The sequence below is a fragment of the Cebus imitator genome, unplaced genomic scaffold (assembly GCF_001604975.1).
Source record: "Cebus imitator isolate Cc_AM_T3 unplaced genomic scaffold, Cebus_imitator-1.0 Scaffold141, whole genome shotgun sequence".
Classification (NCBI taxonomy): Eukaryota; Metazoa; Chordata; class Mammalia; order Primates; family Cebidae; genus Cebus; species Cebus imitator.
This window is the reverse complement of record NW_016107456.1, coordinates 3,234,955-3,259,628: the sequence shown is the minus strand read 5'-3', so window position 1 is coordinate 3,259,628 and position 24,674 is coordinate 3,234,955. Positions and strand designations below refer to the sequence as shown.

At 50.8% G+C, this 24,674-nt stretch overlaps 1 protein-coding gene across 1 annotated transcript in view; it reads left to right on the top strand.

Moving 5' to 3' along the window:
- The first annotated feature begins 2,195 nt into the window (after nucleotides 1-2,195).
- LOC108313710 (TOX high mobility group box family member 2-like) overlaps nucleotides 2,196-24,674 on the top strand; it is a 93,005-nt gene continuing 70,526 nt past the window's right edge. The window contains exon 1 of the mRNA XM_037743350.1: nucleotides 2,196-2,324. Within this exon, the coding sequence (XP_037599278.1) occupies nucleotides 2,226-2,324 (99 nt within the window). The 5' untranslated portion in view covers nucleotides 2,196-2,225. The remainder of the gene's footprint in view (nucleotides 2,325-24,674) is intronic.

Below are 24,674 nucleotides of genomic sequence, written 5' to 3'. Positions count from 1 at the left end.
GAGAGGGAGTCAGGTAGAAGTCCTATTAACTTTTATGACCTAGCAAGCCTCAGAAGTCACACAGATTCATTTCTGTCACACTGTTTTTGTTAAAACTGATTCACTCAGACTAACCCTTTCCCAAAGGGAAGAGTGTCAAATAATTTGTGTAAAACAACACTGTACTGACAACAAACAGAAAATAAAGAAACCATTCATAATAGCAACAAGAAATACCAAGGGCGAAATCTAATAAAAGATGTGCAAGGTCTCCACATAGAAAACTACAAAACATTGCTAAGATAATTTTTTTAAAAACCCAAAATAAATGAAGGGACATACCATGTTCATGGATAAGAACTTTTATTGAAAATGTTAATTTTATTCCAATTGATCTAAAGGTTCAAAGTGATACCAATTGAAATCCCAGCAAGATTGTGTCAGTGTGTTTGTGTGTGTGGATATGAATAGGTATGCTGATTTCAAAATTTCTATGAAAATTCAAATATCAAGAATAGCCAATACAGTCTTAAAGAACCAAGTGGGTAGATTTATTTCATGGGACATTTAGACTTATAAAGCCACAGTAATCCAGACATTGTAATAATGGCACAGGGATAGAAAAATAGGCTAACAGAACAGGATAGAGAATTCAGGAACAGTCTCATGCACATACAGACTACTTGATTTATGAGAATGTTAGCATTGGAGAAGAATTTTGTGTGTGTGTATGTGTGTGTGTGTGTGTGTGTGTGTGTGTGTTGGGGGTAGTGGTGCTGATCTTTTTAATAAAGAGTGCTAGTCAGTTGGATATCCAGATGAAAAAAATAGAGGACCATGGAAAATTTTTTCTGATGAGGTGTGGCATTGTATTTCTAGAAACAATGACCGCTGAAATCTCTATTTGGAAGTTCTTTCCTTTCTGAGCTATAATTTCCCTCTGTTGTTCCCGAGGCTTCAGTGAATGCCTGTTTCCCATACCTATCTTTTGTTGATGGGTCTTTCTAATGGTCCTAGTTCTAGGCCAGGACCAGCAAAGCCCAAGCAGCAGTTGAGAACTAAGTTCTAAGCTAGCTCCTGAGTGGTCAGAAAGCTCAAATCCTTTTCTCCAAATGGCATCCGATATCCTGACGCCACACAAGAATGCCATTCTGACTGACTTCTGCCTCCTGGCCTCTCCCAGTCAGACACATCTGGAGCAGTCAGCAGTGAGACAGTGGAGATTGCTAGCGAAGACAATGCTTGCATGAAAAGGGGGATGGGGCTGCAACAGTCTAGCAACCAGCTAGTTATATCTAGAACGAGAGGGTTTTTTTTTTTTTTTTTTTTTTTTGGTTGGGGAGGAATCCCGTTTCACAGTCACCTTTCTGATCCACCATCAGAGCCATCCCCTTCCCATCTCATTTTCTTCCTTTCCTCATTCCAAAAGACGGTAACTGGGGGCAGATCCTAGGCCCCTCTTCAGACCTTCCGGCACTCCGCATTCCTACTGCCCTCCCTTCCCTATCATTAAAAGGGGCGGGGTCCTTCTGCCTTCTCCAGGTGGTTTCAGTTCTGGATCCTTTGGGGGCAGTGGAGTCCACCCACCTGGAGTTCCATTACTGGTGCTGCAAGTCCTTGACTCAGTTTCCCCATATGTGAGTGAGAGTTTAACTGAGGCAATCTCCGGGGGGCCTCTCAAGCTGACTCAGACCAGTGAGAAGAGGAGGGGACGGGCATCCTAAGAGCAGCCTCAGGCTCTGGCCAGAGTCCCCCAGGTAAGGCAGCACCCATCTCCAAAGTGGTCCTGTCACCACCTTCCTCTTCTCTCCCCGCCCCCACGCCGCCAGGCTAGCGCCGCCTCCGGTATTTAGGGCAAAGAGTGTCCCACTTCTGCGGAGGGGTGTCGTTCGGGCTTCTCTCTCTCCTCACTGTGGGTGGCGAAAGGCGGGACGGAAAAGCGCCGTCAGGACCGGCGCGCCCCCCTCTGGGAGGCAGGGCTGGGACGAGGACCCGGCGGCGGTCCAGCTCCGGGGAGGGACCTACCCGCCCCGGCCCGGGCCCCTGGCCCTCGGCAGCGCCCTAGGCCGGAACAATAGCGCGCGCAGGCGGGGCGGGGGGCGGGGGCGGGGGGCGGGGGCGGGGCGCTCCTCCGGGCACCGCCCCCGGCCCGCCCCCCGCGCTCGCAGTCCCGCTCGCACACTGGCTCCCACCCGCCGCCCGCCCAGGCACTGCCCGCGGGAGCCGCCGCCGCCGCCGCGCCCGCCATGGACGTCCGCCTGTACCCCTCGGCGCCCGCGGTGGGCGCGCGGCCCGGGGCCGAGCCTGCCGGCCTGGCGCACATGGACTATTACCACGGCGGCAAGGTAGGCGGGGGCGGGCTGGGGCCCCGGCGGGCGGGGCCGGAGTCACCTGGCGGCTCGGGACGCGGGCGCTCCCGGGGTCTCACGGGGCCGCGCACATCGGCACCACCGACGGGCACGGGCGGCTCACCTCGATCCCCTTGCGGCCACGCACGCTCCCTGAGTTGTGCTTATCGCGGGCCGAAGTCATCCCAACAGCCACCGTGCGACGACACAGTGGCCCCTCACCCGCGTCCCCCTGACAGCCTCGCAGTCCTTCCCAAGCTGACACACAGGGACCCGAGGCCACACGCGGACAGCCAGGCACCACTTCCACGGTCGCACCGTCCCACGCCAGTCTTCCTGACAGTCATTTACACACCACGACACACAGCCACTCACCCACAAGCAGCCTCGCCGCCACAGACGAGTCACCCACGCACCCTCCGATGCCACACACACCGTGACATGCCCCCATCCGCTGTCACACCCAGGCGCAACTGGCTACAGTCACACAAAGAAGTCGCTCGACAGTCACACGCACGCAGTCATCACGTCTCCCAGGGCGCACGCGGACACACACAGCTACCCCCTGGACGGGGAGCCTCAGACGCGATCGTCCTGACGGCCGCACAGTCACACAAGGTCACACCCAGGGACGGCCACACCGCGGTCATCCACATTCGCACGTCGAGGTTTAACTTCTCAGTGCCGCTGCGCACTAATTGGGCGGTTTACTAATTGGCCGTCACTGCCCGGCGGGGCCTCAGATTCCGAGTAGACAGCGGCCAGTCGAGGCCTGTCCCCTCCCGGGAACGGTGAGCAGGCGTCCCTCCAGGCTGGGGCTGTAATGCGTGACACCCTCCCTCCTCCATGTTTCCAAGATCGCTGCCCCCACCCCCACCAGGTCCCCGCTGCGCTCCGCCAGGCGCGTTCCCAGCGATGGAGTCTCGCGTGCCTGGAACCCCGAACCCGAGGCGTCAGGTCTCACTGCCCCGCCTGGCCCAGCCCGGATGGGTTGGGCGCCTCTGCGCAGTCCGCGTTTCCTTCGGTCTCCAGGGAGGGAACTTTCAAACTTAGTTAGGAAGCGAGACTGTCCGCGCGTCCGCCAGTCGGTGCGTCGGTCCCGGGCCGGCTGGAGCCGAGCGCGGCTTTTCGTCACTCGGAGCCCGGATTGAACAGCGCGCGTGGGTTTCCCGTGGCCTCGGCGCAGACGCGCGGGCTCCGTAGCGATGCGTGGTGAGTGCGCGTCCGGTGGCTGGATCCGCGGCCCCCAGGGTCTCTCCCCAACCTCGCAGGCTTTTTTTCGTCCGGCCCCTGGTAGTGGGGATGCCGCAGGATGGGGGCGTCCCGGCACAGATCCCGGGATCTCCCGGGCTTCAGGCCCTAGGGGAGCGGCCTCTGACAAAGCACCCCGCAATTAGCTGGGGGCAGGAAGGGTCTGGGCCACCAGGGCCTGCGCGATATGGGGTGGGGGTGAGTGACAAGTGAGGTCTTGCGAAGAGTGGGGGTGGTTCTCTTTTGTCCAGTGACCTGCAAAGTTAGAAGCCGAAGAAGGGGGATGGTAACCTCAGGAGAAGGCCGGGAGCTGCCTCCAGTCTGTTGGAGGGAAAATAGATTAAAAGTAGCAAGTGGAGTTTTCAGGGAGGAGAAGGTTGGGTGTGGGGGCAGTTGATCTGTCTTCTGCCCTTGGCTTTGTTATTTTTAAAAATGTGAAGTTGGCGAGATAGGTTCCAGCCTCTGGTTTGGGGGTGTGGGTGGGTTGGGCATTTGTGAGTCAAAGTCTGAGTGGGTAGGGGCTTAGCCTGGAGCACTCCCTTTGAGGGTGGTATTTTTGTAAATCTCGCCTGGGTGGGGCTGTCCCAAATGGGGACCGTTGGAGGCAGGACTCAGCCGAGGCCCCTGCTTGATTCTCATGCTTTGTAAACCTCTGACTCAGCACCAGAACCTGTGCGAATCTCCTCAGAAAGGGACCGGCAGGGAGGGAATGAGAAGCCAGCGATTCTGGTTTCTGTGTGTAATGTAGAACCCCTGGCCCATAGATGAGAATGTGTACAGAGTGGGGCGGGGCACGGGTGAGGGTGGGGATGCAGCTGAGCCACTGGATAGGTGAAAGGAAGGTCTGACCTTGCACTTGGATGTGAAACCTGCTACTCAGTCCTTCAGGCTAGAGCAGGGTGAGGCGGGAGGGGAAGGTCACTGTACTCATCTAGGGCCTAGAGGTCTTTTGGTAACGGATTCCCAAGTGGGCGTGGCCTCAGTGGTGGTGGTTGGGGGGTGGAGCCAGGCTGTGAACAGAAACTCCCCTTTTCTGGCTTAAGTGGATGGGGTGTGGTTGGGGAGGGAAATGCTCAGGCTCCACCTTTAGTCACTATCAAAGCTGGAGGGGAAACCGAGGCTCAGGGTGTAGTAGTGACCACACTTGGGGCCTGTAGGCTGGGCTGCATCCACACACTGGGGGGTGGACGTACCCACACAAAGCTGGGGGGGGGCTCTCGTCCCTGGAGCCCAGACAAGAGGCTTGTTGCACAGGGCGCCAGGCTTTATATACATATGGGCAAGCATTTGCCTAAGTGATGCCCGACAACTATGGGGCAGTTGACCTGGAAGGGCCCTTGGCGACCATCCCCTTGGCGACCGTCCCCTTGACGACTGTCCCCTTAGTGATCCTCTACACAGAGATTCCCAGCCTCTTTAAACCAAAGTCATGAACATTGGTTGTTCTTTTGGTATCGTTTGTTTGAGAAAATACACACTGAGGAAAAGCTGCTATGGTTTTATTTTTACTTTGAAATAGATGTGTATTTTATTAATCACAGTAATATTAGCATGCATTAGGAAAATAGCTTACCAGGTATGAAGAAGATCCATTACTATTTAATGTAATAAAGGTGCTTTTTGAGTATACAGATTTGTGGCCCCGTGGCCCCCATGGATCTGTGGCTCCATGCTGGGAACCATTGGTCTCCTTCTTTGCATTACAGAAGGGGAAACTGAGTCACTGAGGCGCGTACTCACAGATTACACAGCAAGTAAAGAGCCAAGATGAGGCCTGAGCCCAGGTTTCTGGACTCCCAGCAGGATACTCATTCGGCCTCTTTGCAAGTCTCTGTCACAGTTTAGGGGTTTACAGCCATAACATCTTTCTTAGGGTAACTATGAACTCCATTCAGATTTTGGCAAGGCACTCTACCAGGCTGGGGGGCAGTTGGGGGATCCCTGCTCAACTATGGCATACTAGTGTAAACTGGCCATCGGAACTGGGCAAGCCTGTGTTCCAATATCTGTTTGTTGCTTAGTGGCCTAGGGCAGATGATTTTTAGCTCATTTTCTACTGAGATATGATTTACATACAATAACATGAAGATTTTAAGTGTACAGTTCCACGAGTTTTGACAAATATCAACACCCATGTAACCAACATCCCCGTCCAGATGGAGAACATTTCCCTCATCTCAGAAAGTTTCCTCATATCCCTTTACAGTCATCGTGCCCTATCCGCACCTCCAGAGGCAACTACTTATCTGATTTCTATTACCAATGCTTTCTTCAAGTTCAACTTAGGTATATTAACCATGTCTAAGTTCTAGAACTTGATATGCAACATAAACATTTGTGTGTCTGTCTTTTTGCTCAAAGTAATGTCTTCAACATTCATCCACGTTGTTGTATATATCCTAGTTTGTTTAATTGCTGAGTAATAGTGTGTAAATATCATACAATTGGTTTATCATTCACCTGCAGATGGATATTTGGGTTTGTTTCCAAGTTGGAGCTATTGTAAGTAAAGCTGCTGTGAACATTCTTACACAAGTCTTTTTGTGGGCGGGGAACATCATTTATTATCTCTGAGTCTTGGTGTTCTCTGAAAGACAACATTGCCTGCCTGTGAGTTTCAGGAGGGTTAAGTGAAGTGACACAGGTTGGGACAGTTCTTGGCACATACCAGCTTCTAATTAGATAACAACAATGTCAACCATCTAGGGCCCATTCCAGGAAGAGGCTTAGCATCTCTGTTCCAGCATCCTTCATCCCTGGACTGAACATCCTTCAAGGCCAACCTGGGTACCACCTTCCCCATGTGGTGTTTCACAGCCAGAAAACTTCTCTTTCCCTCCAGGCTTCCCAAAGAACTGGCACTCGATAAGATGTGGCATATTCTGCCATGCATTATTCTACCAACAATATTTATTGAGCGCTTCTTGGTGCTAGGCACCGTGCAAGGCAATGGATGCTGCAGCAGTGAACAAAAGTCACTCAAATTGCTGCCCTCTGGAGCTTCTCTATCAGTGTGGGAAGTCATAAATATATGGTCTTGTGATTGATGGCAATATGACTTTGGAGAAAAATGGAACAGGAAAGAGAGTTGGGGGTCCCAAGGCTTAGGGCTGGCTTGTGATTTTAAATAGGGAAGTTGAGGATGGTCTCGTGATCTAGAGTAGTGTTTCTCAAATCTATGTACACATGAAGAATCGTCTGGCAATATTTTTTAAAATTTAATTTAATTTTAAGTTCTGGGATACATATGCAGGATGTGCAGGTTTGTTACATAGGGAAACGTGTGTATTGGTGGTTTGCTGCACTTATCAACCCATCACCCAGGTGTTAAGCCCTGCATACATTGGTTATTTACCCTGATACTCTCCCTCCCTCCCCCCACCCCCTTGACAAGCACCGGTGTGTGTTGTTCCCCTTCTTGTGTCCATGTGTTCTCATTATTCAGCTCCCACTTATAAATGAGAACATGCATCATTTGGTTTTCTGTTCCTGTGCTAGGTTTTCTGTTCCTGGGTTAGTTTGCTGAGGATAATGGCTTCCAGTTCCATCCACACCCCTGCAAAGGACATGATCTCATTCCTTTTATGGCTGCAAAGTATTCCGTGGTATATATGTACCACGTTCCCTTTATCCAGTTTAACACTGATGGGCATTTGAGTTGATTCCATGTCTTTCATCTGGCAAGATTTTAAAAACAGATTCTTGGGCTCCATCCCCAGAGATTTGATTCAATTGGTCTGGCATGGGGCCCTGGGAATTTGCATGTCTAATGAGCTCTCCAGGTGATGTTGCTGCTGATTCAAGGACCACAGTTTGTGTAGGTGGTTTGGTTGTTTGTGTACAGGTTTTGTGGGCTCCTGGCAGTCAGGAATTCTGCCCAGCACCTGGCATGGTGGCTGACCCATAATTGCTCAGTAAATATGTGCTGGCGGGTGAAGGATTCAACTTTCCACCCACACAGCTCTGGGCACAGCATCTTGTAAGGATGAGACCTGGACAAACTTGGTTAATGAATGATTGGAAACTCTTTTTGACACATTCATGAAGTGGGGTTAAACTATGGACTTGATCTGAACTTGACCTATGTGAGGCCTGCCCAGCATCCTTTGTGGGTGAGATTCCCGCTGCTCCTTTCTGCAGGGGCACAGGCAGCTGAGAGTGGGTCCCATGGAAGGCACCCTGGGATGGGTGGGCTTAGAGCTGAGATGGCTGGTCCCAGGGAGGGCTTAGATGGATGTCTGCATCTCTGCTAGGAGGCTCTCATTTACTTTCCATCTAAATATGTTCCCCAAAGCTCCTCTCCTAACCTGTGCTGGGGGCTCCTCCAGGAAGGACCCCAGGACTTTTGCATGGTAGTAGCAGCCCCAGCCTGGCACTGCTCCCCCCACCCCCTGTCTGCTGGGTGATGTGGAGCCTGTCAGTGCCCTTCTTTGGGCCTCTGTTTTCCTGTATGCAAAGGGAAAGCAAATCAGTGATCATCAGCCTAGAGGGATGGTGCGGGGTGGAAATATAATGAAATACAGGCTGGGGACAGCCTTTCTGACTATGGAGGGAGTACCGGGAGGGAATGCTGGTGGGATGGGGCTTTTTGAGGAGATGGGCCTGCTATCCTTCAGAGTGCAGGAACCACTGGGTCTGCCTTTACCTTTGTATTCCCAGTGCTGGCCTGAGACATAGGTGCTCAGCAAATATTTGCTGAATGAATGAATGAATCTAGCGGTTGCCAGTTGTAACCTGTGGCTTGAGGAACTTAGCAACTGTTTGGCTGTTGTCATCTGAATACTTTGTGGGGCACAAGGAGTCCCGGGCAGGACAGGGTAGAGGCTCAGAGTCATTGGCTGACATTCCATTCCTAGAGGAGCTTCCCCAAGTAGGCTTGGAGCACAGAGCCTGGCACACAGAGCAGCTGGTAGGTGGGAAGAGGAGCTGAGTCGGCATGAAAGACAAGGTCCTGTGCCTCCCCTTTATGGGATTCTGCAGGGTGATCTATTTTGCTTCTCTGATTTCCTAGAGTTGGTCTCAGGATATGAAGGCATTGTGGATTATGGAATCTGGCAGACTTGGGTTTGAACACTTCCTTCACCACTATCAGTGTAGGCCAGTTATTTAATTTCCCTGGGCTCAGTCTCCTCATCTGTAAAATGGGCACGTTGACATCTCCCCTTTGGAGCTTGAGGGTTGGAGATCATGTATGTGTAGCACTTGGCCCCCGCAGGAAATGCTTTCATTTTCATCCACAAAGAGCAGCCCAACTGAAAGTTAAAATGCGAGAGGAACGTGCTTTTCTGCACCAGCTACTGGAGAACGCCCCACAGCTGCCCCGCCATGTTTTCTTTTTTTTTTTTTTCTAGGGACATGGTCTTGCTCTGTTGCTCACGCTGGAGTGCAGTGGTACAATCATAGCTCAGTACAGCCTCAAACTCCTGGGCTTAAACTTAAGATCCTTCCGCTTTAGCCTTCCAAAATGCTGGGATTGCAGGCATGAACCGCCACTTTCCGGCCCTGGGCTGCTAGCCGTCCCGACATCGGTTGCTTCCATGTCTTGGTCCCTGGACCTGGTTTTCCTGAGCCTCTGGGTTGAAGGAGTCTCTTATCGGCGTGTCCAGGATTGTGAATTGGGAGAGAGTTGCTCATTTCCTCTACCTTCTGCTACCTTCTTGAAGCTGTGTAGCAGAGACAGTGGGTTTTGGAGGCAGAGAACATTGGTTCACATTGCAGCTGCACCATCCAGTGGCTTGGACAGGTGACCTTGTGCCCATCACTCAGCTGCTCAGGTCTCAGTTTTCTTATCTGTACAAGGGGACAGAAGTGCCTGTCTTCTGTTGCTGTGAAGATCAGATGAAAGTAATAGGTATGGAAATTCTGTCTAATTTAGAATGCTGTTTCCCAGCCTCGGCACTTGGACATTTTGGACCTAATAACTGTTTGTTGTGGGAGTTGCGGCATGCATGGTAGAATGTTTAGTAGTATCCCTGGCGTCTACCCAGTAGATGCCAAGAGCATCCCCCTGCCCCCAGTCGTGACAACAAAAATGTCTCCAGACGTTGCCCCTGGTTGAGAACCAATGGTGTGGGAAGAAGTGTAGCACAGGTAAACTAGAAGAGGATAGTGAAGAGAGTCGCAGCACTGCCGCAGGGCCCGTGCGTGCTTTCTGGCCAGGATTTCAGTCCACTGTCTTCCTTCTGTCATCTTGTATCCACGGAGTTGGCAGTCATCCTATTTACATGAATTCAAACCTACAGGGTGATTTTTCAGTATGGTTTGGGAGCGACAGTAAAAACATATGGTAAGTAATTATTAACCTAATGAGTTGTGGTAAATTGTAATTTTATGTCTTCGTGAAACGATGTTGTGTGACACAGCATAATACATTTTGATCAATTTCCCTGATATTTAAAACCTGCTACCGTACAATTGCTAATCCTGGTGCCTGCTAGGATGAGCCATGTGATTGTGGCTTTTCAATATTTAATGGCCTGTTTACTGCTGGGTTTCTCAGATGTTCAACAGGTTTTTATGCGGTGTCTAGTGGGTGCTGGGGATTCAACCCTGTCCTGGAGGCTCAGTGACTCAATAGAAAAGTTTTATTTACTGGATGAATGGCTATATGGATTTGTAATCAATTGGCTCAAAATGCAGAGTGATAAATATAAAATTGGCTGAGCAGTGCCAGTGCCAGGAGTCTGGGAAGGTTTTACACGGTGAAGTCTTATAGGAATGCCAGGTGGGCTATCTGGGGTGTGTAGAGTGGAGGGGGTGTTCTAGGCAGAGGGAGCAGCCACTGCAGGGGTGGTATGGGGACACTGTCAGCCTATGGAGGGGAAACCTGCCTGCATGGGAGCTGGGACACCAGCAGAGATGGTTATGAAGAGCCTTGCACCCCAGCCTGTTGGGCTTTAAGCAGAGGAGTGCCTGGAACCAGGGGTGTGGCGCACAAATACAGAACGTGTCACGTCGCTGGAGTTTGACGGTCCTCTACCACTGTCTCTTGGTCTTCTGCTGTTAGGAAAGTCTAATGACTTGCATTCGATTTCTGCCAGTAGCCTGCGATACTCCGCTTCTCAAACTTTACCCAACAGAATCACCTGGAGCTCAGTTAAAACAAGACCGCTGGGCTCCACTCTCAAACGTTCTGACTCAGCAGGTCTGGGGAGGAGCTGAAAGTGGGCACTGCTGGCAAGTGGAAGGTGCTGATGTTGCTGGTCCAGGAAACACGCTTGGGCAGGGGAGAAACTGGCCTGGCCCGTCCTGTGGTTCTGATGAACGTCATCCCCTAGGGAGCTGTGTTGCTGAGGTGGTTTTTTAGCGTTGTCCCAGATGGAGGTGAGGGGACTGCCAAGCCTTTGATTCCTGCAACACCAGTCATTTCACCGTAAGTGAGAGGCCTAAAAGTGAACAGCAGGCAGTTCCCTTGGAAAAAGGAGTTCTCTGCAGTAGACAGCAGTCCCATTGAAGGGCAAGCTACAAGCCCAGCAGCTGATATTCCTGGGGTTGGGGGTGAGCATTTGGAAGGGGGCTGGGGAGTACCACTGTGTCCATTTCAGGGAGATGCATCCTGGAGAGAAAATGCACCTTCCTCTTGGTTCCCAGGAAATCAAGGGCCAGCATGTGAATGACTTTCCACGACTATCACTCACTTGCTTAAGTTCTCCTTTGTCTCATGACGTGAGAGAGATGTGCCAACTGCTCAGCATAGGAAAGGCAGGATGGTTACTTCTTGGGTCCAGGGGAAGACAAATGATAACTAATGGGGTTTTTAGGGGCTCAAAGATGCTCTTCGATGCTCTGGGGTGGGATTCCAGAGTTCTTGCACTGAGCTGTCACACATTTTCCTGTGTGTTAGGGAGGACTCCAGATGGGTCTCCGAGGAGCTTCTGGGCCATGCTTAAGGAGGTCACCTCCGGGCAAAGCGAGGGCGTCCTCTTTGGGCTGGATTCCTGTCTAATCCTGCCCTGCCTTGATGCAGGTCAGTGTCCCTGGCTTTGCCTTTCACCTTCACTGAGCTCCCAGGAAGCTCAGAGGCAAAGGAGTGGGTCCCTTGTAGCCATAACCTAGGCTCTCATGGTGTGGCTATTGTTCATTAACTCACTCCCAACCGCACTTCACTTTTCTATCATTTTCTCCTTTATCTTGAGTCCTGTTGCTCTTTTATTTTTAAAAAATTGATTTGGGGACAGGTGCGGTGGCTCATGCCTGTAATCCCAGCACTTTGGGAGGCTGAGGAGGGTGGATCACGAGGTCAAGAGATCGAGACCATCCTGGCCAACGTGCTGAAACCCCATTTCTACTGAAAATACAAAAATTAAGCTGGGCGTGGTGGCATGCACCTGTAGTCCTAGCTATTCGGGCGGCTGAGGCAGGAGAATAGCTTGAACCCGGGAGGCAGAGGTTGCAGTGAGCTGAGATCATGCCACTGCACTCCAGCCTGGTGACAGAGCGAGATTCCATCTAAAAAAAAAAATAGATTTTGCTCTTTGTAAAACACACAGAAGTTGTGAAGTCCCCCTCACCCTCTGTTCTTCTCCCTTCTCCCCATGCAGCCCTATGTCCCCGGGATCCACTGGAAAGAGGCGTGGAGCGTGTAGTTCCCATCAAACCCATTCTTTAGTTCCCCACTTTTAATATGTCCGTTTTTATTTCTGTAATCATTTTTTCATTTTCCCAGAATTCCGAGTTTCTTGATTGATCTCATATTATGGTGGTCTATTCTTCTTTTATGGATATGTGACTATCTTGAATCTCTTTGAAGATGGTAATTCAATTTTTAAAAAAGTGGTCTTTTGTTTCCTGCATTTAACTCTGTTTTACTGGTGGTTCTTCTGCTCACTTTTAGGCCTCTCTTTTATGCTGATGTTTTCTACAGATGCCTGCTGATTCTTGGTTGATATTTAAATGTGTAAATCGGGGGGCGGGGGGTCTAGATCTGTCCTGTGGTTGCCAGTTTCAACACAGGTGGAAGCTGTGACCGCGTGTGTGGGCAGCATGGATGCAAAGTAGAAATGCCCTGTGTGTGGTGTGCGAGTGCAGACCCCACTGCCGTGTGGCATGAGCCTGTGACATTCTTGGGGGCCTCTCTGCCCCTCAGGTAGGCCAGCAGTTACGCCCGGGGCATTGGTGCACTTTTTTCCAGCCTCGTGCCCACCAGGAGGAAGGAATCTCCCGGGCAGATTTCTCATTTCAATTAGAGAATTCTTCTCCTTGACATTAGCCTGGGGGCAAAACCAACAATCGGCTTCTCCCAGGGCTTTGGACCGACACAGGGGTCCCAGCCCAGGCTTCCTTTCTCTGGAATGTTCTGGGGTTCGGTTAGGTGTTGAGGCCGGCTCCCCAGTGCCCACAGGCTTCGCTGTCAGCCTGTTTCTTTGACTCCTTAGTTTCCAGCAATCTCATAATATTTCTCATCCCAGCCTTTTCTTATTTTCTTATGTGCCCTAAGTCTTCCTAAGAACTATGCTGGGCACATTTGTCCCCATTTTTTAGGTGAGAAGACTGAGATCCAGATGAATCAGGTCACAGAAGGGTGGCAGAGGAGGCTGTTAGGCAGAGCTGGAATTTGGGCCGAGCTCTTTCTGCAGCTGTCAGGGTGCCAGGGGGAGCTCACTTCCTCCTGCTGCGGGGATGGAAGCGTGCATCGCTGGCCCCTGGTTTTAGTATGCCTCTACGGTACACCTAATTAAAATGTGCTTATCTCCAAGCTGGGCCTAATTTGCAGGAATGATTTAGTAACTTGTTGGAAATGAATTGACTCAGTAGTATAACCCAGGGTCAATCCCTTGCATACATTTTATTGTTCCATTGTGCTGTGTTTTGACTTGAACTGAACTTTATGATGTGGAAGCTGGACCCTGGGCCCTTTGTGTCTCATTTATTCTGCAAATATTTAGCGAGCAACTATGGGGTGCTGTTTACATGATGTAAGAGGGCCTCCCACCTCCACTCCCGTGCTTTCTCTGTTTTCTATGTCCACCTGAGATGGAAGTTCATTTTTATGCAAACCCAGATGTTGGATCCAAATGTGACTTTGAGTGTGATGGAAGTGCCTGGGTTTGTTTCCTGAAACTTACAAGCTGTATGACTTTGGACCTGTCACTTAGCCTCTCTGAGTCTTGGTTTCTTCACTTAGTCACATTTGCACCTCAGGTTGGTGGTTAGGCCTGTGGGAGGGCAAGTAAGTCTCCCTTCCCTCATTTCTGCCCCTCTGTAAAACAGCGAGGTTAGGCCCTATCCTAGGTGTTAATGCCTTTATAAATTATACAGTCTAAGGAGCTTTTCAGTTCAGGATCGGTGTAGCGCTCGTTCCCATTGGGACTGTCTCTTTTCTCTCCTGTATCAGTTCCCTTCTTCCTCATTGCAATTCCCACAGGGAGCTTTTCAGGACGAATGAAACATCCAGGCTCACAAGACGAACACAGCGGACACTTGGCACCAGTCTCCTTGAAAGACTTGGGACACAGCCTGACACAGCCTGCCAGCAAGGCACGTGAGCTGTTCTCGTCTGCAGGAGTAATTCTTGCAACAGTCTCTGCAGTGGTCCACGAAGGTGGCCAGGAGCTATTCTCTTTGCTGCCCCCTCCCTCCCAGGCTCTGGTTCAAGTGCAGAGGAATGAAATATACAATGGGTAGATTTGGAAGCCATCCTGGCTTAGAAGCCTTATTCTCCCAGCAGCCGTATCCATTGTAACAATTCCATAGGCTTAGCTTCAAGGGCCCAGGGACATGTCAGGTACAAATGTCACTGCATCCAGGAAAATCCAAAGTATGGCTTCTTTTTCAGATATTTGTAACTTATTTATAGTTCTTCCCAGTTCAGATGCAACTTACCAATCAGGGGTCATTTTTACCATGAGCAGAGTTGCCTGGTAACATAATTAACATCCCACCTTCGTCAGGTTTTCAGGGAAGTTATGCACTGCAGTTAACAAAGGTGAAATTCTCTTGCAACAAGGAAAAGGATTTAGTTAACCCTTTATCCCCGTATTCATCATCCTAATTTTTTTTCCCCTGAGGGTTGGTATTTTTGGCATCTCTTTTGGAAGGAAGAATGGAGTCCTCAGTATGTCCTAAATATATTCTTCATTATGCACATTTTCTGATTGTTCTATGTAAGACACACACACACACACATACACACACACAAACACACACACACACACAAACACACACACACACACACACACGTGCATGCACACCACAGGAGATATGCTTTGGAGTCATACTGGCCTGGGATTCAATCTTAGTTTTGCCACTTACAAAGAGCTAATTCCCTCCTTCCCTTCCTCCCTCCCTCCCTCCTTCCCTTCCCTCCTTCCTTCCTTCTCTCCCCTCCCTCCTTCCTTCTTTCCTTCCCTCCCTTCTCTCCTTCCTTTCTTCCCTCCCTCACTTCCCTCCTTCTTTCCTTCCCTCCCTCCTTCCCTCCTTCATACAGCTATGCAAAGAGCATGCACTGCCTACTGTATGCAAGTCTTTGTGGTAGGTGCCAGGCAGAAACAGGTGATTTAGACATGGTCCTTGTCCTTGAGAAGCATGATCTTATTAGAGAGACAGAAATAAACAATTTTAAGTGTGTGTGGTCAGCATTAGGTTGAAGCAGCACAGGAGAGTGGGACCCCCAGGCTAGGCTGGGGACAGTCAGGGGAGGATTCTCAGAGGGAGGGACACTTACCTGTGCTTGAAGGTGAGTAGAACTTGGCCAGGTGAAGAAGGTAGGGAAAAGCATTCCAGGTAGAAGGAACAACATTCGCAAAGGCACAGAAGGGCTGAGAGTGTCAAGAGATGAGACTGAAGAAGGGAGCCAGGAATGTTTGGGAAGCTATTTATTATCCCTGGTTTCAGTTTTCTCATATACAAAATGTGATGAGCAATGCTTACTTGTTTATGAAATTAAATGAGGTAATGATGTATGTTTAAGCACCTGATGTAGTTAGCTTCAATTCCCTTTCCAAATCTGTCTACAGATGCTGAAGAGCCAGGCTTTGATTTTAAATGAGACAAGGACTAAGAGGCACTGAAGGGTCTGGCCGCCCGCTTGCATGGTGCAGGTTTCCTCCAGCTGCTCTTGTGCTGGCCGCTTTATTGCTCCTTTGGACGGAGCACTGAACGTCTGCCTGCCGTCCGAATGACGTCCTTCAGGATCAGCGAAGCACATCATTGTGTTTTCTTAATGGCTCGATGCTAACAGCAACTCACGGCCTGTTGAGGTGTCCTCTGGGACAGTTTTTCATCTGCCTATGGCCATGCTTCTGTCTGACACTCTGTCAACATGCCCTGTCATTTGCTGCTTTGTCTTGCTTAGCCGAAAGGTGGCCACCTCCCACATGCCAGCCAGGGAAGCTTAGCTTTCCGTGGAGTTTGGAGACATTTACTATCCAGTGACCAAAGATCGGGATGAGCTCAGGAGCCATGGTGGCCACCATCAATATCTTTATGATGCATAAATTGGATCCTGTCTCTTCTCTGTACAAAATTGCTCAACGGGGCTGGGCGTGGTGGCTCACGCCTGTAATCCCAACACTTTGGGAGGCAGAGGCGGGTGGACCATTCAAGATCAGGAGATCGAGACCAGCCTCGCCAACCTGGTGAAACCCCATCTCTACTAAAAATACAAAGATTAGTCGGGCAGTAATGGCAGGTACCTGTAACCCCAGCTACTAGGGAGGCTAAGGCAGAAGAATTTCTTGAACTCAGGAGGTGGAGATTGCAGTGAGCTGAGCTTGTGCCACTGCCCTCTAGTCTGGGTGACAGACTGAGACCATGTCTCAAAAAAACCAACCTCCTCCCCCCCAAAAAAAAAACAAAAAGAAAGCTTCTCAATGGCTTTCTGTTGTAGCTTGATGAGCTCTTACAAACCGAAATCATATCTTCTCAGGTTTCTGCTTAAAGCCTTCCAGTGCCTTCCCCTGGTGAGCAGATAACATTCAACTCCTTTGTCCTGCAAGTCCTCAGGTGAGCTCTCCCCTGCCTGTGCTTCCAGCCTCTGTTCCAGGCACCAGGCTTCATGCTGGGGACATGGTGATGAGCAACGTCAGAGTCAGTCCCCCTCAGGACTCTGTTCCAACCACCCTGGCCTTCTTGCTATTTCTCAGACCCACTGTGCTCTTTCATGCTTGTGGCGCTTTGCACATGCTGTTCCCTTTGCCTGGAATGTTCTTGCCCTCATTCTTCACATGGCTGGTTCCTGCTCAGCCTCTGACCTCAGCTTCATCCTCAGCTTCCCAGAGTCTGACCTGCTCATCTGTGCAGTTGCCTCCCTTCTTCTCTGAACCTCTGAGTATTTTTATTTTTTTATTATATTTTTCGAGAAGAAGTCTTACTCTGTCATCCAGGCTGGAGTGCAATGGCATGATCTCAGCTCACTGCAACCTTCATATCCCCAGGTTCAAGTGATTCTCCTGCCACAGCCTCCCGAGTAGCTGGACAGGCGCCGGCCACTGTGCCTGACTAATTTTTGTATTTTTAGTAGAGATGGGGTTTTACCATGTTGGCCAGGCTGGTCTTGATCTCCTGACCTCGTGATCCACCCACCTTGGCCTCCCAAAGTATGGGGATTACAGGCGTGAGGCACTGTGCCTGGCCTTTATTTTTATTTTTAATTATTTATTTATTTGAGACATAGTCTTGCTCTGTCACCCAGGCTGGAGTACGGTGGTGTGATCTCAGCTCACTGCAACCTCCACTTCCTGGGTTCAAGTGATTCTCCTGTCTCAGCCTCCTGAGTAGCTGGGATTACAGGCACATACCACCATGCCCAGCTAATTTTTGTATTTTCAGTAGAGACGGGGTTTCACCATGTTGGCCAGGCTGGTCTTGATCTCCTGACCTTGTGATCCACCTGCCTCAGCCTCCCAAAGTGCTGGCATGTGTGAGCCACCACGCCCGGCCGCCTCTGAGTATTTTTCTTCGTGGCATCATATATCTGTGAAATTACTTGGTTGTTCCCCGTTCAGGATAATAAACTTTAAGAAGCAATAGGTCATGCTTATTTTGTTTACCATTGTGTCCTCAGCCCTAGCATGGTATCTGATCTATAGTAGGTGCTCAGTGAAAAGTTCTTGAAAGAATGAACAAATGAATGAGGCAGATCATATTTTCCAGTGGCCACTGTAACATAGCCCAGGCTGTGTTTCTAAGAATAATCCACTCACCCTCTCTGGGCCTCACTTATCCTGTTTATATGTTGTTGCCAGGAGGATTAAGCACATACATGTGAGGGACACAGTGTTTGGGGCCTACAAGGGTTAATCAATGCGAATTCTAGAATTCTTATTGTAGGAACATGCCGGGCCCATCTCCAGCTGAGCCCAAGGAGGAAAAGCGAGATATGACTCAAGAGATGAAGTTGGAAATCCTCGTCCTCATAGCTTTTGATCAGTGCTTGACTGTTTGGGGCACAGGCTGGCAGAGGCAGCCCCTGTTTTGTCCCCTTCTCATCTCCCTGGGAAGGATGACCTTGGCTTTGTGAGGAGGGAGGCGTCACTTGCAGTTGCCTGGGCCGGGTATCTGGGCACAGTCGGCCTGGCCTTCGGAGATAATGAAACCTCTCTCCAGCTCGTGGGAATGTTTCTGTTGAGCAAGCAGGACTTTTTGGTGGCTTCTTTCCTAAAGTTATCACTCCTCCTCTTTTTTTTTTTTTTTTTTTTTAAACTGTAAGTTATGAACACTATGTTACCTGCCAAAAGTTTAGGAAATGAGGGGAAATCACCTGCTATTATCCCACGGCGCAGATTCCAGGGCGTTGTTTGACAGTTTTCTTTTCTTTTTTTTTTTTTTGAGACGGAGTTTCGCTCATGTTACCCATGCTGGAGTGCAATGGCGCGATCTCGGCTCACGGCAACCTCCGCCTCCTGGGTTCAGGCAATTCTTCTGCCTTAGCCTCCTGTGTAGCTGGGACTACAGGCACGCGCCATCATGCCCAGCTAATTTTTTGTATTTTTAGTAGAGACGGGGTTTCACCATGTTGACCAGGATGGTCTCGATTTCTTGACCTCGTGATCCACCCGCCTCGGCCTCCCAAAGTGCTGGGATTACAGGCTTGAGCCACTGCGCCCGGCCGACAGTTTGCCTTCTTAATACTCAAGGCTTGCAGCCTGCACTGCCCTGCCGTGGTCCGCGGGAAGCCCCTTGCCCATCGCATTCTTTCTACCTATTCCAGATGTTTATTGTTTACGTCCTTCTCTCCTTCCTCCTCTATGCCCTTCACTAGAATATTGACTTTGCAAATGCGGTGATCTCTGTTGTTTGCTCATGGGTGGAGCCTTCAGAGTGACTCTGACTGCCAGGCTCTGGTTTTAGTGTTTCTCACCCACCTGGCAAACTCCTACACACACATCACATTTTTTTTTTTTTTTTTTGAGATGAAGTCTTGCTCTGTTGCCCAGGCTGGAGTGCAGTGGCGTGATCTTGGCTCACTGCAACCTCTGCCTCCCGGGTTCAAGTGATTCTCCTGCCTCAGCCTCCCAAGTAGCTGGGATTAGAGGCACGTGCCACTGCACCTGCCTAATTTTTTGTATTTTTAGTAGAGATGGTTTCACCATGTTGGCCAGGCTGGTCTTGAACTCCTGACCTCAGGTAATCCACCTGCCTCGGCCTCCCAAAGTGCTGGGATTACAGGGATGAGCCACCGCACCCTGCCTTTTTTTTTTTTTCTTCTAAAGACAGAGTCTTGCCCTATTGCCCAGGATGGAGTGCAGTGGCACAAACATGGCTTACTACAGCCTCACCTCTGGGGCTCGAGCGATCCTCCTGCCTCAGCCTCCTGAGTAGCTAGGACTACAGGCACATGCCACCACACCTGACTAATGTTTTAATTTTTTGAAGAGGGGTCTCACCATGTTGCCCAGGCTGGTCTTCAACTCCTGGGCTCCAGCGATCCTCTCACCTCAGCCTCCCACGTAGCTGGGACTACAGGCATGTGCCACCATGCCCGGCTAAACACACGTCTTTTAAGTTTCTGCTCAAGTGCCACCCCCTCCAGGAGGCCTACACGGCTGCCCTCCCCTGTACTACTGCCCCTCCCATCTGGTACCTGTGACACAGTGGCCTCTCTGGGGCTGGGCTGCCCAATGTCCCCAGGAGAATGGGCTTCGGAGGCCGTGTCTGGGCGCTTGGACTTTGACTTCAGAGCGGTGCGAGCTGTGGAGGTGTGCTGCATTTTAGAAGAATCTTTGCAGTTGCTCTGTGGGGGGAAATATTGGCTGGGGCAAGAGTGGAGGCAGGAGAATAGTTGCGAGTTGGTGCCTGTGGCGTAGGGGGACCTGATGATGGCTGTGGCCATGCTGTCTAATAAGGTAGCCAGTAGCCACGGGTGGCTTTTTTTTTGCTTAAAATAAGAGAGAATAAAACAAAATTTTGTTCCTTCACACTAGCCATATCTCGAGTGCTCCATAGCCACATGTGGGTATTCCCCACTGGGGAGTGCAGATGCCGGCATTTCCGTCCCTGCAGAGGGTTCTGTGGGTCCACTCTGGCTTGGACTGTGGTGGCGGAGTGGAGATGAAGAGAAGTAAGGGTGTGGGCGGTCACAGGAGGGAAGATGTACACGGTTTGGGAATGAGTTGGGTCTGGGGTATGATGGAGAGTGCGGCATCAAGACTCAGGAAGTCAAATTTCTGGGTCAAAAAAGAGGGAGCATTTTATGGTGCCTGATTCATGGTGATCTGTCATTTTCCAAAAGGGTCATCCCCACTCACCAGCAGCACAAGAAAGTGCCCATTGTCCCCTGCCCTCCTGGCACAGCTTATTACCTTTAGAAAACCCTTCCATTGTGTATATGCCTCTTGCCAAATCTGCCTTCATTTAGGGTCTAGCATGTGGACCCTGAGGTCTTTGTGATCGGGGACTTATATGTATATTAATGCAGATTTCAATAAAAAGAGTTATGTTTGCCATTGTGGTACGGGCTGATGCTGTTTAAATGCCTTCGGTAATATCTTCAATCAGACGGCAAATAGAAAACAGGAAAGTTAGTAATAAAAAATGAATTAGGACGATTATCGAAAGGTGAGCCGCTTCTGTCCTCAGGCGACAGGCAGAGTTGATGGAGCTTTGCAGGGTGTCTCCTGTCCAAACATGCCTCTGGATTATTGCAGCCTTCGGGGCTGGCCCTGGGGTCTTCTCTGCACATAGGATTTGGTTATTGCATTTGGTTTTGCAAAGGTCATGGACATCCCCTTGGAGGGGCTTTGAGGGGCTCACACCAGGACTGGGGGCCCACACCCTGGGGTGGGCTGTAGGCGGGGGGTTGGAGAGGGGTTGCTGCCCTCCCTGTCATTTCTGACTGAGGGCAAGTCAGGGGTTCCCTCCTCTCAGCAGAGACATCGGTGGGCCCTGCTCCCTCCACACATCGTCCAGAGGCCCAGACAGATCTCATCCACCCCTCTTTCTGACACCTTCCCCCAGGGTGCTTTTGGGGAATCTTTCCTAGTTGTCGGGTGGCAGGGGCAAAGTCCCTTCAAGAAGGAAGCAGAGGCAAAAGCTTTAATTGACTAATGTAGACCCTGGGGCACTGAAGAGAAATAGAATTCTAGTGACCAAGTAAGGTCACTAGAGGTGAGAGCTCAAACCAGAAGGGTGAGAAGCTTCTACCAGGGTAACGTTGGAGATCACACTCACCTGGAGCAAAAGGGACCATGTTGACCCCCACGGGGGGTGCTCAGGTGGTCAATGTCTCCATTACCTGGCTCATTCCTGTAGTTGATGGTCAAGTTTGGATAATGTCTTAGCTCACTGGGGCTCATGAACAGGATACCAGAGACTGAGTGGTATTTATTTATTATTTCTCACAGTTCTGGGGCTGGGAAGTCCAAGATCAAGGCGTAGCAGGTCTGGTATCTGATCATGGCCACTTCCTCATAGATAGCCCTTGTTTTACTCTGGCCTCACATGGTGGAAGGGGCCAGCTAGCTCTCTGGGCTCTTGTTAATAAGGGCACTGATCCCCATAAGGAGGGCTCTGCCACCATGACGTAAGCACCCCCCAAAGGCCCTACATCCTGATACCATCAGGATTTCAACATATGAATTCTGTGGGGGACGCAGCATTCAGACCGTAGCAGATAACACGCACATTAGCAATACGATCACCAAGACAGAGGGGTGGGTTTGGTTAATACCCATGTTAGTTGCTGATCCCCACAGAGGGCTGGTGACTGCCTATCTCAAGCCAGCGCATCTGAAACTGAAGGGCGCCTGAATCACATGGGGGTCTTGTGAGAACGCAGATTCTGATTCAGTCCGTATGGGTGGGGCCGGAGATCCTGCATTTCTAACAAAGTCTAGATGATGCCGGCCAGGGGGCCATGCTCTGAGAATCAAGGTGTTTGTGTGAGGCTGACATTCTGGAAGCAGAGGCTGAGACGAATGAGGGTTGGGAGCGCCCGCAGGAGAGAGGGAGCAGGCCCTGGAGCAGGAAAGTTGCCAGAAACCGGAGGCTGGGGTGTGGTGCACCTGCACCCTGCACACCAGTTAGTCATTGGCCAGGGGCTGCCCAGGACAGGGAGAGGTATCATGCCTCCTGTGCAACCTCCCAGCAGGTGTTCTTCCAGAGGGAGCAGCTGTGGCATCAGCACTCAGCCCCTGGGGAGTGGGTGTGCAGCCTGAAAGAGGGGCTCTGGGTGGAACCCGTGGTCGTCCACACACAGTATCTTTGCCTGAGGATGGCCTTGGGGAAGGTGGACTGGGAGGCAGGACTCAGGCCCTGGTGTGGACTCTGCTGTGTCCCTTGAGGTGGCTGCTTCTCCTCTCTGGGAGCTGTGTGTGCTGCAGACTCACCAGTTGGTTGGTCCTATGTCCTTGTCCTCAGGCTGTGATGGAGGCTGAGGGTGGGGATGGGGTAGGGTCTGCATAGGAAGAGGGAGCTCTTATTTCAGAGCCCAAGGTAAGGACAGAGAGAGAGAGAGAGAGAGAGAGAAGAGAGGAGAGAGGAGAGAGGAGAGAGGGAGAGATTACCCTTGAGGCCTGCAGTGTTCAGGGAGGGCTTCCTGGCAGAGGGAACCTTTAGGCGGGTTCCCTCTGAAACCCTCCAAGAAGGGTGGGAGAACATAGCGGAGTGGGGAAGGGCAGAGGCATTTATTTCGCATCCGTCACAGGATGGGTATTTCACTTATTTATTTAATCTTCACAACAATCCTATTTAGAAAGCCACCTCTGCCATGCAGGTGAGGAGCTGTGGCTCAAGAGGTGAGGGCACTGGGCCGGGATCACAGTGGGATTAGAACCCAAGCCTGCTTGCCAGGAACATACTCTCTCTTCCTAAGGGACCACACCACACAGGAAGGGGCTGTGTGGAAAGGGGAGGGGAGCTGGCAGCCTTGGGAATTACTGCAGACCTGACTGGAGGGGCAGAGGCTTGCATAGAGGGGCTGGGAGGACACTGAGTCCCAAGCACTGGGGTTTGGATTCTGTACTAGGGAGCCATGAAAGGCTTTGGGGCAGGCATGAGGGTGCAGTCATGCCCTCTGCTCTGTGACCCCCTTCCTGCCCCAACTTGGAGCCAGCTTCTCCACTTCATCTGTGTGTGTGTGTGTGTGTGTGTCTGTGTGTGTCTCTGTGTGTGTGTGTCTGTGTGGGTGTCTGTGTGTGTCTCTGTGTGTCTGTGTGTGTATCTGTGTGTGTCTGTGTATCTGTGTGTCTGTGTGTGTCTGTGTGTGTATCTGTGTGTGTGTGTGTGTCTGTGTGTGTGTGCCTATGTGTGTGTGTCTGTGTGTGTCTGTGTGTGTGTCTGTGTCTGTCTGCAGCTGTGTGTCTGTGTGTGTGTGTGTCTGTATGTGTCTGTGTGTCTGCGTCTGTGCGTCTGTGTGTGTGTCTGTGTGTGTGTCTGTGTCTGTGTGTCTGTGTGTGTCTATGTGTGTCTGTGTCTGTGTGTGTGTCTGTGTCTGTGTGTTTCTGTGTGTGTGTCTGTCTGTGTGTGTGTGTGTGTCTGTCTGCAGCTGTGTGTGTGTGTGTGTCTGTGTGTGTGTATGTGTGTGTCTGCAGCTGTGTGTGTGTGTGTGTCTGTGTGTGTGTGTGTTGGGGTGGATGGAGTCCATCCTGGACCCTTTCTGTAGACCATTTTTTGGACATTTGGGCTACTCGTGGCAGGGGGGTGCGTCTGTTTTTGCTGTAGATGTTTTGTGGGGCAGAGGCCAGGCTAAGCTGCTGACAGTGTCCCTGGAGTCATGCTCTGTCCAGGAATCTTGGTGACAGGTGGGTGTCTTGCCACCATGGTGAGGCTTCCTCCTCTCCCCTTCCCATGTAGCCAGCCCCTTGCTGTGTACTGGTGCCTTGAGGGCCAATGGAGGAAGGATCACAAATCATTATCCCAGATGAAGACAGATGTGAGCTTGGGTGTGTCAGGACCTTGTAGGGAGGGCTCGGTTCTGAATTATCTTCAGTCTTCTTCACTCTGTTCCCCACTTCTGTGGCCTGAGTTTTCCTTCCCAGTCAAAGCTGGGAACATCCAGCTCTTTCTCCATCATCTTCCCTGGAAGCCTCTCTTGCGTAGGATGTTATATAAGCTGCAGTCACAGCTTGGCACCTGGCACGAGATGCTGATATCAAACACGAAAACTGTTAGTGCCAAGCGAGGCTGTGGGGATAAGACGGTTGAGTGAAAGGTGCCAGTGGAGTGGGGGTGGGGACCAGGAGGAACTACTCTTTACTGAATACCTACTATGTACCAGGCACTGTGCTAGGTATCTTTTGTATACTATCTTATTTAACCCCTACAGCAGCCCTGCAAGTTGTGTATTACTATTACCATGTCACAAATGGGATATCTGAACCTTAGATAAACCTGCCCAAGGTTACACAGCCTGTGAGAAGCAGAGTGGATCTGCCTGGCAGAGTGGCTCATGCCTGTAATCCCAGCACTTTGGGAAGCCGAGGCTTCCCGTGGATCACCTGAGGTCAGGAGTTCAAGACCAGCCTGGCCAACCTGGTGAAACCCTATCTCTACTAAAAATACAAAAAAAATTAGCTGGGCATGGTGGCGCATGCCTGTAATCCCAGCTACCCAGAAAGCTGAGGCTGGAGAATCGCTTGAATCTGGGAGGTGGAGATTGCAGTGAGCTGAGATCACGCCATTGCACTCTAGCCTGGGCAACAAGAGGGAAACTCCGTCTCA